Source organism: Colobus angolensis, unplaced genomic scaffold (assembly GCF_000951035.1).
Source record: "Colobus angolensis palliatus isolate OR3802 unplaced genomic scaffold, Cang.pa_1.0 Scaffold134, whole genome shotgun sequence".
In the NCBI taxonomy this organism is placed as follows: domain Eukaryota; kingdom Metazoa; phylum Chordata; class Mammalia; order Primates; family Cercopithecidae; genus Colobus; species Colobus angolensis.
The window spans coordinates 92,722-105,847 of record NW_012114422.1 but is presented as its reverse complement, the minus strand read 5'-3'; the positions used below and the strand labels follow the sequence as shown (position 1 = coordinate 105,847).

At 42.4% G+C, this 13,126-nt stretch overlaps 1 protein-coding gene across 9 annotated transcripts in view; it reads left to right on the top strand.

Moving 5' to 3' along the window:
* Window positions 1-13,126, top strand: part of HELLS (helicase, lymphoid-specific) — a 56,101-nt gene that overhangs the window by 7,277 nt on the left and 35,698 nt on the right. For 7 of the 9 annotated variants that reach the window (XM_011934299.1, XM_011934300.1, XM_011934304.1 and 4 more), the window contains exons 3-6: window positions 1,151-1,273; window positions 5,104-5,160; window positions 9,269-9,305; window positions 9,390-9,454. In XM_011934299.1, the coding sequence (XP_011789689.1) occupies window positions 1,151-1,273; window positions 5,104-5,160; window positions 9,269-9,305; window positions 9,390-9,454 (282 nt within the window). Of the gene's footprint in view, window positions 1-1,150; window positions 1,274-4,147; window positions 4,192-5,103; window positions 5,161-9,268; window positions 9,306-9,389; window positions 9,455-13,126 lie in introns of all 9 variants that reach the window. The other 2 variants (XM_011934303.1, XM_011934305.1) reach the window with 2 other exon arrangements.

The window sequence follows — 13,126 nt, the reverse complement described above, 5'->3', positions numbered from 1 at the left end:
CCCAGGCTGGAGTGCAGTGGTATCATCTCAGCTCACTGCAACCTCGGCTTCCCAGGTTTAAGCAATTCTCCTGCCTCAGCCTCCTGAGTAGCTGGGACTACAGGCATGTGCCACCACATCCAGCTAATTTTTATATTTTTAGTAGAGATGGGGTTTCACCATTTTGGCCAGACTGGTCTCAAACTCCTAACCTCAGGTGATCCATGCTCTTCGGCCTCCCAAAGTGCTGGGATTACAGGTGTGAGCCACAGTGCCGGGCCTCAATTTTTTTTTTTTTAATTGATACAGAGTTTTGCTCTTGTTTGGAGTGCAATGGTGTGATCTCAGCTCACTGCAACCTCTGCCCCCACCCCCTGGGTTCAAGTGATTCTCCTACCTGAGCCTCCCAAGTAGCTGGGATTACAGACATGCGCCACTACGCCTGGCTAATTTTGTATTTTCAGTCGGGACGGAGTTTCTCTATGTTGGTCCGACTGGTCTCGAACTCCCGACCTCAGGTGATCCTCCCACTTTGGCCTCCCAAAGTGCTGGGATTACAGGTGTGAGCCAGTGAGCCACCGCACCCGGCCTTCAATTTTTTTTTTTTTTTTTTTTGAGACGGAGTCTGGCTCTGTCGCCCAGGCTGGAGTGCAGTGGCCGGATCTCAGCTCACTGCAGGCTCCGCCTCCGGGGTTTACGCCATTCTCCTGCCTCAGCCTCCCTAGTAGCTGGGACTACAGGTGCCCGCCACCTCGCCTGGCTAGTTTTTTGTATTTTTTAATAGAGACGGGGTTTCACCGTGTTAGCCAGGATGGTCTTGATCTCCTGACCTCCAGATCCGCCCGTCTCAGCCTCCCAAAGTGCTGGGATTACAGGCTTGAGCCACCGCGCCCGGCCCAATTGTTTTTTAAATAGACCTTCCAACTCAGTAGATGTCTGAAACCATGTGTTCAATATTTGAAATTATAATATTTTGATATACAAACTGCATCTATCAGATTGCCTGTTAAACCCAAAAACTTTTCTTTTTAACAGTTATTCCAGTTTTTGGTTTGAAAAAGTGTTTGGTTTAAAAAATGTTATTTTAGCCATTTTTATTAAACTTTATGCCAAAAAGAATTAATTTATGTCAGAAAATGTTCGTAATTATGGAATTTTTCTCTTTGGATAGGCTCGCATGTCTTGGGATAGAGAATCGACAGAAATTCGGTACCGTAGACTTCAACATTTGCTTGAAAAAAGCAATATCTACTCCAAATTTTTGTTGACGAAAATGGAACAGCAACAATTAGAGGTATGTATATGTAACTGACTATAAGTGAAAGCTTAAAAAAATTTAAAAATAGCTTTATTGAAGTGTACATTATATACACTAAAATATACAGATTTTAAGTATACAGTTTGCTGAGTTTGACTAGTAAATATGTAGATCTGTGTAACTACCAGCACAATCAAGATACAGTGCATTTCCATGAACTCCAAAAAATTGTCTTGTGCTGGCAGTGATCCCTATGGCTGGTGTCCAGCAACCACAGTGCTTTCTGTCACTATAGACCAGTATTGTTTTTTCCTAGAAAATTGTATAAATGAAATCATGGTATTGTGCTTTTGTGAGTAAATAGTTGGTCTTCATCACCATTTCCTGGTATACAACTCTTGAAATCCTTCGAATCTTCAGCATTGTGTTTTTTTGTTTTTTTGTTTTTTTTAAATGCTAATGAACAGTGGTGAGCAACCCTTAGGTAGCTTCATGATGGTAGCCTAAGAAAGACAAAGCCTGGATTAGAGGGTTGGGATTTAGCCTCACCCTCAACCTTGAGGGAAAAAGGGGGGACTGAAAGTTAAGTTGTTCACCAGTGGTCATGATTGAATCAATCATGTCTATGTTATGAAGCCTTCATTAAAAACCCAAAAGGGCTGGGCATGGCTCATGTCTGTAATCCCAGCACTTTGGGAAGCCTAGGTGGGTGGATTGCTTGAGCCCAGAAGTTTGAGACCAGCCTGGGTAACATGACAAAACCCTATCTCTAATAGACAGATTAGCTAGGTAAGGTGGCATGTGCCTCTAGTCCCAGCTACTTGGGAGGCTGAGGCAGGAGGAGGCTTGAGCCAAGGAGATTGAGGCTGCAATGAACTGTGATGGCACCACTGCATTCTAGCCTGGGTGACAGAGCAAGACCCTGTCTCTTTTTTTTTTTTTTTTTTTGAGGCGGAGTCTTGCTCTGTCGCCCGGACTGGAGTGCAGTGGCCAGATCTCAGCTCACTGCAAGCTCCGCCTCCCGGGTTTACGCCATTCTCCTGCCTCAGCCTCCGGAGTAGCTGGGAGTACAGGCGCCCGGCACCTCGCCCGGCTAGTTTTTGTATTTTTAGTAGAGACGGGGTTTCACCATGTTAGCCAGGATGGTCTCGATCTCCTGACCTCGTGATCCGCCCGTCTTGGCCTCCCAAAGTGCTGGGATTACAGGCTTGAGCCACCGCGCCCGGCAAGACCCTGTCTCAAAAATAAAACACAAGAGACTGGGGGCTGTGGCTTATGCCTGTGATCCCAGCACTTTGGGAGGCCACAGTGGGCGGATCACTTGAGCCCAGGAGTTCGACACCAGCCTGAGTAATGTAGTGAAAACCCGTCTCTGCCAAAAATATGAAAATTAGCCGGTCATGGTGGTCTGTGCCTGTGACCCCAGCTACTTGGGAGGCTGAGGCAGGAGGATCGCTTGAACCTGGGAGGCGGAGGTTGCAGTGAGCCGAGATTGCACCACTGGAGCACACCATTATGTCTGTCTTATTTTTGTATTTTTTGTAGAGATACAGTTTTGCCATGTTGCCAAGGCTTGTCTGGAACTCCTGGGCTCAAGTGGTCTGCTTACCCTGGCTTCCCAAAGTGCTGGGATTACAGGTGTGAGCCACTGCGCCCGGACTATCATATTCTTTATAATAAACCAATAAACTTTAGTGTTTCTTTGAGTTCTGTAAGCTCCTCTAGCAAATTAGTCAAACCCAAAGAGGGGCTTGTGGGAACCCTGATTTATAGCTGTTCAGTCAGAAGCACAGGTAAAGTGACTTGGGCCTTGTGATTGGCATCTGGAACTGGTAGGTAAAGTCTTGGGAACTGAACCCTCAACCTATGGGGTATGGTGCTGTCACCTGGTAGATACGTGTCAGAATTTAATTACAATAGAGGACACCCAGCCGGTGTCACTGCAGAAATGCTTGTTTGGTGTATAGGGAAAACCCCCACACATTGGGTCACAGAAGTCTTTTGTGTTGATTGTTGAGTGTGTAGGGAGAAACTGAGTTAGTTTTTTTTCTCAATATTCTTGCACATATGCACTCTTTGTCTTGTTACTTTTGCTCAGTGTATTTTTGAGATTAATTCATGTCATGTTTTTCTGTAGGTTATTCTTTTTATTCCTGAGAAGGATTCCATTAAGAAATGTCATTATTGGGGTGTAATTGACATACACTAAACTGCACATATTTAAAATGTACAATTCCCTAAGTTTTGATATAGGGATATACTTGTGAAGACATAACAATCATGATAGTGGACATACCCACTGATTCCAAAGAATTCATCTCATTTATAATTCTTCTCCCCCATCCCTACCCCATGTTCTATCCACAGATAGCCAATTGATCGGTTTTCTGTTATTATAGGTTCATTTGCATTTTCTGTTGGTGATGTGTTCTTTTAGCTTTCGTATGTCTGAATGTGTTCACTTACCTTCATTTTTGAAATACATTTTTACTGGGTAAATAATTATTTTTCTTTAGTACTTTATTTCTTAGAGTACTTTAAAGATGTTTCACTGTCTCCTAGCTTGTGTTGTTTCTGAAAATTGAAAGTCCTGATAATATCTATATGTCTGTAAGCAATTTGACTGCCTCCCTCAATCCCATTACCTTTCAGACCTGTCTCCAGATGTGTTTCCTCTCCTGGGCTTTTGCCCTTGCTATTTTATTCCTGGAACCTTCTTCCTCTAAATAACTGCATGGCTTAACTTCATCTTCACGCCTTGACTTAAATGGTTTCTAGATGAGACCTGCCCTCACAATTTTAAGAAAGTTGCTGACACACCTGATTCTCTTTACCTTGTTCTGTTCTTCCCATTGCACTTTTCATCTGATATACATCATTTATTGTATTTATTGTTTGTCTTTCCACTAGACTGTTATGAAGATTTAAAAACTTGTGCAAATTGAGAGAATACAGTAAGTCCCTGTGTTCCCATCACCCACATTTACCAATTATCAGTTTAAATTTTGCTGTGTTTATAAAATCTCCTTTTTCCTTTGTTTGAAACCCTTTCATTGCTTTTTTATGGTAAAGTAAAACAAATGGAAAAACAAATATTCAACTTAATGAGTTACACAGCATCTACCCCTTTCATCACCTCTTGGAAATGGTTTGAATTTTTGGTGTCTTTTAAACATTTGGAAGAGTATGTCTAGAATAGCTTTTAATCTAGGAATAAGTTGATCCCTTTCTTGAGCACTCTACTTGATGCCCTTTATATTAAGAGGACTTTCTACTTTGGCTGAGAGAATGTGAGGTATACCTTATTATGCCTGACCCCTTGGAACATGAGAGGTTCCACCTGCTTCTTTCTGGTGACTTTTCTCCTGGCCTTGGCTACCATGCACTTACCAGTACTCAGCCCGAGAGAGAGATAACAGCTGCCTTTGTGCAGCTCTGTCCTCTCTGGTACTTGACCCTGGGAATGCTACTGCTTAAGTTTTGGGTTCTGTCTCCTCAACACAAAGAGACTGTTGGCTCTGTTTGGAGTTTTCTCCATTATTTGTACTTTAAAATTGTATCAGGCAGTAAGCTGGGCAGTCAGAAGATTAACCTTGTTTCCCTTTTGTCGATGTTTACAGTTCGTTACTGCATGTTGTCTGAAAACCACTGTTTAATAAATTTTATCTGGATTTTAGTTTAAGGCAGGAGGGTAAATCTATCCCATTAGTCCATAAAGGCTTGTTGAAGTACAAGTTCCTCCCTGTTTTTTAATTATGATAGACCTTAGTTTCTCATTGTAAACGTCAGTTATTTGAGAATTGATATGCGTGTTTTTTTTAATGTTGCACTTCCCACTTGTGACATAAGAAAAAATTATCTTACAGGAACAGAAGAAGAAAGAAAAATTGGAGAGAAAAAAGGAGTCTTTAAAAGTTAAAAAGGTAATATAACCAGCCAGAATATTTTTTATGTCATTTAAATATTGAAGAAATACTTTTGTATTCTTCTGACTTTTTTGATCATCTGTTTAACTTTAACTTTTTTTTGTTTTTTTTGTTTTTTGAGATGGAGTCTTGCTCTGTCACCACAGCTCACTGCAAGCTCCGCCTCCCGGGTTCACGCCATTCTCCCGTCTCAGCCTCCCAAGTAGCTGGGACTACAGGCGCCCGCCACCATGCCCGACTAATTTTTTGTATTTTTAGTAGAGACGGGGTTTCACTGTGTTGGCCAGGATGGTCTTGATCTCTTGACCTCGTGATCCACCTGCCTCGGCCTCCCAAAGTGCTGGGATTACAGGCGTGAGCCACCACGCCCAGCCTGTTTTCTCTTACTCTCACAACAGTTCTTATTAGGTAGAGGTACTTTTCTCCCCCATTTTACATAAATAGGCTGATGCAAGGAGATAAAGAACAGTCATTCTTCATTATTCAAGGATTCTATATTTGTGAATTCGCCAACTCACTTAAATTTATTTGTAACCCCAGAGTCAAGATTCCTAACACCGTCATGGTCATTTTTGGACATGCTTATGTTCAGAGCAGCAAATAATTTTAGTCTTCCAATACATATGTTCCAAGCTCAGCTCAAACATGGGTTGCTGTGCTTTGTTTTCAGCTACCGTATGTATGTCAAGCATATGTCCTTCTCATGGTCTTCATTTAGCACCATGATTTTTGCATTTTTGTGTGCTTTTTCCTGGTGATTTTGCTGTTAAAATGGCCCCCAAGTGTACCAAAGTGCTGTCTAGTGTTTCTAAGTACAAAAAAGCTGTGCCATATGGAGAAAGTGTGTCTTGGGTAAGCTTCATTTAGGCATGAGGTACAGTGCTGTTGGCCATGAGTTCAATTTTTATTTTATTTTATTTTTATTTTTATTTTTATTTTTTTGAGACAGAGTCTTGCTCTGTCGCCCAGGCTGGAGTGCAGTGGTGCAGTGTCAGCTCACTGCTACCTCCACCTCCTGGGTTCAAGCAATTCTTCTGCCTCAGCCACCTGAGTAGCTGGGACTACAGGTGCGTGCCACCATGCCTGGCTAATTTTTGTATTTTTAGTAGAGACGGGGTTTCACCATATTGGGCGGGCTGGTTTCGAACTCCTGACCTCGTGATCCGCCCACCTCGGCCTCCCAAAGTGCTGGGATTACAGGCGTGAGCCACTGCTCTTGGCCGGCCCTGAATTCAGTATTAATCAACATATATATTAAATAAGATATCTTTAAAAACAGAAACACAAAGAAAACAGGGTTGTGTATTGTTGGTTGAGAATGTCATAACCAGAGTCAGGGACCCAACTGTATTTTTCCTAGGGGCAATAAGTCATTAGTCATAGTGATTTTATTGAACCACAGGTACTGCAGATAATGAGAGCTGACTCTAACTTGCTGAAAATTATGGATTTGAACCCAGGATTAGTTTAAGAACTTCTACTTAGCTTCTGTGCTAAACTGCCTTTATTTTTATTTATTTATTTTTTTTGAAATGTAGTCTCACTGTCACCTAGGCTGGAATGCAGTGGCGTGATTTCGGCTCACCACAACCTCCGCCTCCTGGGTTCAAGCAATTTTTTGCCTCAGCCTCCCAAGTAGCTGGGATTACAGGCGCCTGCCACCACACCTGGCTAATTTTTGTATTTTTAGTAGAGACAGGGTTTCACCATCTTGACCAGGCTGGTCTTCAACTCCTGACCTCATGATCCTCTTGCCTTGGCCTCCCAAAGTGCTGAGATTAAGTCCAGTTATTTGATTCTTAGGCTAGTTAATGGTGATGTTAAAATGCCTGATAAAGTATTTTGCAGACTATTTTGTAACAAAACCCATTATTTAAAACTGGTAATACTGCTAGGTGTGGTGGCTCATGCCTATCCCAGCACTTTGGGAGTCTGAGGCAGATGGATTCCTTGAGGCCAGGAGTTCAAGAGCAGCCTGGTCAACTTGGTGAGACCCTGTCTCTGCTAAAAATACAAAAAATTAGCTGGGCGTGGTGATATGTGCCTGTAGTCCCAGCTACTTGGGAGGCTGAGGCACGAGTATCACTTGAACACGGTTGGCAGAGGTTGCAGTGAGCCAAGACTGTGTCACTGTACTCTAGTCTGGGCCATAGAGGGAAACTCTGTTCCTAAATAAATAAATAAATAAATAAATAAAACTGGTAATACTGAGTCTACTGAAAGAGAGTATTAAAAAAATAAAAATGGGCTAGGCATGATGGCTCACATCTGTAATCCTGGATCATCTGAGGTCAAGAGCTGGAGACCAACCTGGCCAACATGGTAAAACCCAGTCTCTACCAAAACCACAAAAATTAGACGGGTGTGATGGCGGGTACCTGTAATCCCAGCTACTTGGGAGGCTGACACAGGAGAATCACTTGAACCTTGGAGGCAGAGGTTGCAGTGAGCTGAGCTCATGCTACTGGACTCCAGCCTGGGTGACAGAGCAAGACACCATCTCTAAAAAAACAAAAAAACCGCTGATCCTTGACTCACTTGCTAATTTCAGAGACCTAGAGCTTTTCAGATTGTTATTTTCATAGAGCCAGGGCTTCACTGTGTTGCCCAGGCTGATCTCGAACTCCTGGGCTCAAGCTGTCCCCTACACCCACACCTTGGCTCCCAAAGTGCTGGGATTACAGGCATGAGCTAGCACAACTGGCCTTACCTAGGGGTTTTGAAGAACATGTTTTTATTTATATGATAATTTTACTGGCTTAGTCATTTATTCCCTGCTCTTGAACCTGTTAATTTTAATATATCCTTCACTTTATTCCACCTAGCTGTTTATATCAGGGTTTTGATTTTTTTCCCCTCTGCTTTTTTCTTAAAGGTATCAACTGTTTTGCCTACTCTAATGGCACCAGTCCTTTTTTGTTGTTTTCTTGTCTAATCTTCAGACTTTGTAACTTAATTTAAAAATTCATTATATATATAATTTGTCATTTTATCATACATGTTGTTCACCTATTCTTGATATAATAGTTTCCCAACTCTTATTTTGAAACTTAAAAAAATTTTTAGAGGTGATGTCTCAGTAGCCCAGGCTGGAGTTTAGTAGCACCATAGTAGTTCACTATAGCTTTGAACTCCTGGGGTCAAGCCATCTTCCCACCTCAGCCTCCTGAGTAGCTGAAACTACAGGTGCACACCACCATGCTCAGCTAATTTTTACATTTTTTAAAGAGATGGGGATCTTGCTTTGTTGCCCAAGCTGGTCTGGCACTCCTGACTTCAAGCATTCTACTACCTAGTCCTTCTAAAGTGCTGGGATTATAGGCATGAGCCACTGCACCTGGCCAGAAACTGTTTCTTAACATCTCATTTCCCTTACCTTCCTCACTAATAATTTTCAATTAGTATTCTCTTTTATTTCTGCTTTGGGTTATGTTTCATGTATGAATTTCATTCACAATGAATATTCCTTCAATTCCCTACCTACTGAATATCTTCAGTGTAATGTATAACGATGTACATGGTATTTCTAAATAAAAATGCCAACTGTGGGCTGAGCGCAGTGCCTCACGCCTGTAATCACAGCGCTTTGGGAGGGCTAGGCGGGTGGATCACCTAAGGTCAGGAATTCAAGAGTAGCCTGGCCAGAATGGTGAAACCCCATCTCTACTAAAAATACAAAAATTAGCCGGGTATGGTGGCAGGTGCCTGTAATCCCAGCTACTCGGGAGGTTGAGGCAGGGGGATCTCTTGAACCTGGGAGGCAGAGGTTGCAGTGAGCCGAGATTGCACACTAGCCTGGGCAACAAGAGTGAAACTCCGTCTCCAAAAAACAACGAAATGCCAGCTATGTTTAATTTTGAAATTTCTCTTCTAAATGGAAAAATAATGGACAGAAGTAGAACCCTTGGGAAAAAGCAGAGATTATGAACAAGTTGTACTAGGGAAATACAGAAAATATTACATGTAGGTAAGTATAATAGTGAAAAATTGTGGATGTGGCTCAACTGCAATAAACATTTTTTTTCTCAAGTTAATCAGTGCCTTTTAATGCATAATACTATAAAGTACCTTAGTAAAATCAATATTCTGAATCCTTGTTTTGTAGGGTAAAAATTCAATTGATGCAAGTGAAGAGAAGCCAGGTAAACATCCTTATTCTAGTTTTGAATAATATGTGTTTATATTTTTATTTTAATTGCTATCAAAAATAAAATTTTTTTTTATAGTTATGAGGAAAAAAAGAGGAAGAGAAGATGAATCATACAATATTTCAGAGGTCATGTCAAAAGAGGTAAAAATAAAAGGGAGAGGGTACCTAACATTTGATGTTGAGTAAAATGTAGGTTTTAAACCACCTTAAAGCTGTAAGGATTGAATATTCAATATCACATCAAATATGTTTTTAATTTAATATTATATATCATTTATAGATGAAGTTGCCAAAATGTTTGAAGCTATCTACCAACCTACAGTAGACTTGAGACTAATCTGAAACTAATGTCATCTGACCTTCATAGACTTTTTTTTTTTTTTTTGAGGTGGAGCTCTGTGGTCCGTGCTGCCTTGGCTCACTGCAGCCTCCACCTCATGGGTTCAAGCGATTCTCCTGTCCCAGCCTCCCAAGTAGCTGGGATAACAGGCGCCCACCACCACGCCTGGCTACTTTTTGTATTTTTAGTAGAGATGGGGTTTCACCATGTTGGCCAGGCTGGTCTTGAACTCCTGACTTAAGGTGATCCGCCCACCTCGGTCTCCTAAAATGCCGGATTACAGGTGTGAGCCATTGCGCACGTCCTCACTTAAGTGGCAAATAGACTTATACCTTTAGGTTGTTCTGGTTTTCTTTTCTTTCCTTCTTTTGTTTCCTTCCTTCCTTCCTTTCTGACTTTCTAGCTTCTTTTTTTTTCCTTCTTTTCTTTTTTTGAGACAGGGTATCACTCTGAGACTCAGGCTGGAGTGCAGTGGCACAATCATGGCTCACTGCAGCCTCAACCTCATGGGCTCAAGTGATCCTCCTACCTCAGCCCCCTGAGTAGCTGGGACTGCAGGTGTGTGACACCATGCACAGCTGACTAATTTTTAAATTTTTTGTAGTGATGAAGTCTCATATGTTGCCTAGGCTGCTCTTGAACTCCTGGGTTCAAACGATCCTCTTGCTTTAGCCCCCCAAACTGCTGAAGAGTACAGGTGTGAGCCAGTGTGCCCAGCTTTATGCTGGTTTTCTTTTTTTTGGTGGGGGGGGGGCGGGGGTGAGACGGAGATTACTGTTGTTGCCCAGGCTGGAGTGCAATGGTGCAGTCTCAGCTCACCGCATCCTCCGCCTCCCAAGTTCAAGCGTTTCTCCTGCCTTAGCCTCCTGAGTAGCTGGGATTACAGGCATGTGCCACCACGCCCGGCTAATTTTGTGTTTTTAGTAGCGATGGGGTTTCACTGTGTTGCCCAGACTGATCTTGAACTCCTGACCTCAGGTGGTCCACCTGCCTCGGCCTCCCAAAGTGTTAGGATTACAGTCGTGAGCCACTGCTCCTGGCCTATGCTGGTTTCCTTATTTGGGTTATTATAGAAAACAGTAATAGCTTTGACTCTACCAATTATCTTGTGGTTGTAAAGTACCTAGTAGACTTGTATTTTGCAAGGAACTATGGAAACAACAGGCGTGGGCATAGAGCTTAAAATTACATATAACATATAATATAATATGTTAAAAATACATATACTTGTGGAGAGGTGGGGGGAAAGGGTAGGGTAGTAAAGACACTGACCAGAGCAGAGAAGTGTTTTAGGGAAAAAGATGGTATCAGCTTTTTGTTAAAGGAGTCTGAGCCTGGCCTAGTCAGAAATTGTTACTATAATTTAACTTTTTGTAACCCCTAACCTTAAGAACTTTATTCTTGTTCTTTGTTGAAGACTTTTACGAAACTGAAATCATATGCTCATTTCTAAAACCAACTTCTTTTTTTCATTTCTCACTTTTTGCTTCAAAATATGAATGAATTAGAGCATCTTCAGTTCTGACAGACCAGTTCCTTAGCATGTTTTTAATGTGTCACATTCTCTTTTTTCTTGGAAACAGAGTCTTGCTCTGTCCCGAGGCTGGAGTGCAGTGGCATGCACGATCTAGGCTCACTGCTGCAAGCTCCGCCTCCCAGATTCAAGCAATTCTTATGCCTCAGCCTGTGAGAAGCTGGGATTACAGGTGCCTATTTGTATTTTTAGTAGAGACAGGGTTTTGCCATGTTGGCCAGAATGGTCTTGAACTACTGACCTCAGGTGATCCTCACGCCTTCGTCTCCCAAAGTGCTGGGATTACAGGCATGAGGCACCACTCCCGGCCGCATTCTTATATTTAATAAAAAGTACAACTCTGTTGTCTACTGTTGTTCTTTTACCTGAAGTTCAGACTTTTTAGCTCTTCATAAGAAAAATTTGCATAATACTTTTCCTTTTCTCTAGGGATGCAGCGATAGTTTTTCATTGAAAAATAATCGTCAGGGAGCTGGGAGCAGTGGCTCATGCCTGTAATCCCGGCACTTTGGGAGACTGAGGCAGGTGGATCACGTGAGGCTAGGAGTTCGAAACCTGTCTGGCCAACATGATGAAACCCCATCTCTACTAAAAATACAAAAATAAACTGGGAATGGTGGCTCGCGCCTGTAGTCCTAGCTACGCAGAAGGCTGAGGCAGGAGAATTGCTTGAACCTGGGAGGCAGAGGTTGCAGTGAGCTCAGATCGTGCCACTGCACTCCAGCCTGGGCAACGGAGCAAGACTGTCTCCAAAAAAAAAAACAGGGCCCACCGAAATTGATTATGGTAGCCATTCAACTTGCAGTTTAAAACACTTTTAAGTTGGGCGCAGTGGCTCGTGCCTGTAACCCCAGCACTTTGGGAGGCTAAGGTGGGAGGATCACCTGAGGTCAAGAGTTCCAGGCCAGCCTGACCAACATGGAGAAACCCCATCTCTACTAAAAATACAAAATTAGCTGGGCGTAGTGGCACATGCCTGTAATCCCAGCTACTCGGGCAGATTGAGGCAGGAGAATTGCTTGAACCCTGGAGGCGGAGGTTGCGGTGAGCCAAGATGGCACCATTGCACTCCAGCCTGGGCAACAAGAGTGAAACTCCGTCTCAAAAAAGAAAAACCACTTTTAATATGCCATACTGAAGTTTAGCCAGTCATACAGCTGTTTATTTAATTTGTTAAATGGTTGTGGAATATTGATTTGGAGCAAACTTTGTCATAGGTGGATGAAATCCTAATTAGTAAAGAAAGGTAAACGCTGTCTTCACCTTAGCCTACATACAGAGTAATATAGGAGTAAGTAGTAAATGAAATTGAATTTTTTTTTTTTGAGACGATGTTTCTATTACCCTGGCTTGAATGCAGCTGGCACAATCTCAGCTCACTGCAGCCTCAACCTCCCAGACTCAAGTGATCTTCCTATCTCAAACTTCCCAGTAGCAGGGACTCTGTGCATGTGCCACCAGGCCTGGTTGATTTTTGTATTTTTTGTAAAGATGGGGTTTTGTCGTGTTGTCTAGGCTGGTCTTGAATTTTTGGGCTCCTGCCTCGGCCTCCCAAAGTGCTTGGATTACAGGTCTGAGCCACTGTGCCTGGTTGGTAATTGGATGTTTATATATCATATTAGAGGGGCTCTTCACTCAGGCATGCAGTTCCTGAACGTTTTCATCTAGGAAAAGGAAATGATATCTATGTTGTGACTTGAAGAATAAAAGTTAAATTATTTAAAGGTGGGATTAATAGGGAAAGAGTAAATTACAGGGAAGATAGTAGAGGGGAATGTTTTAGGAAGAAATTAAAGCATTGAATAAATATCCAGGGTCAAGAGAGACTGGCAGTTTATTTTTTTTATTTATTTATTTTTTTTTTGAGACGGAGTCTCGCTCTGTCACCCGGGCTGGAGTGCAGTGGCCGGATCTCAGCTCACTGCAAGCTCCGCCTCCC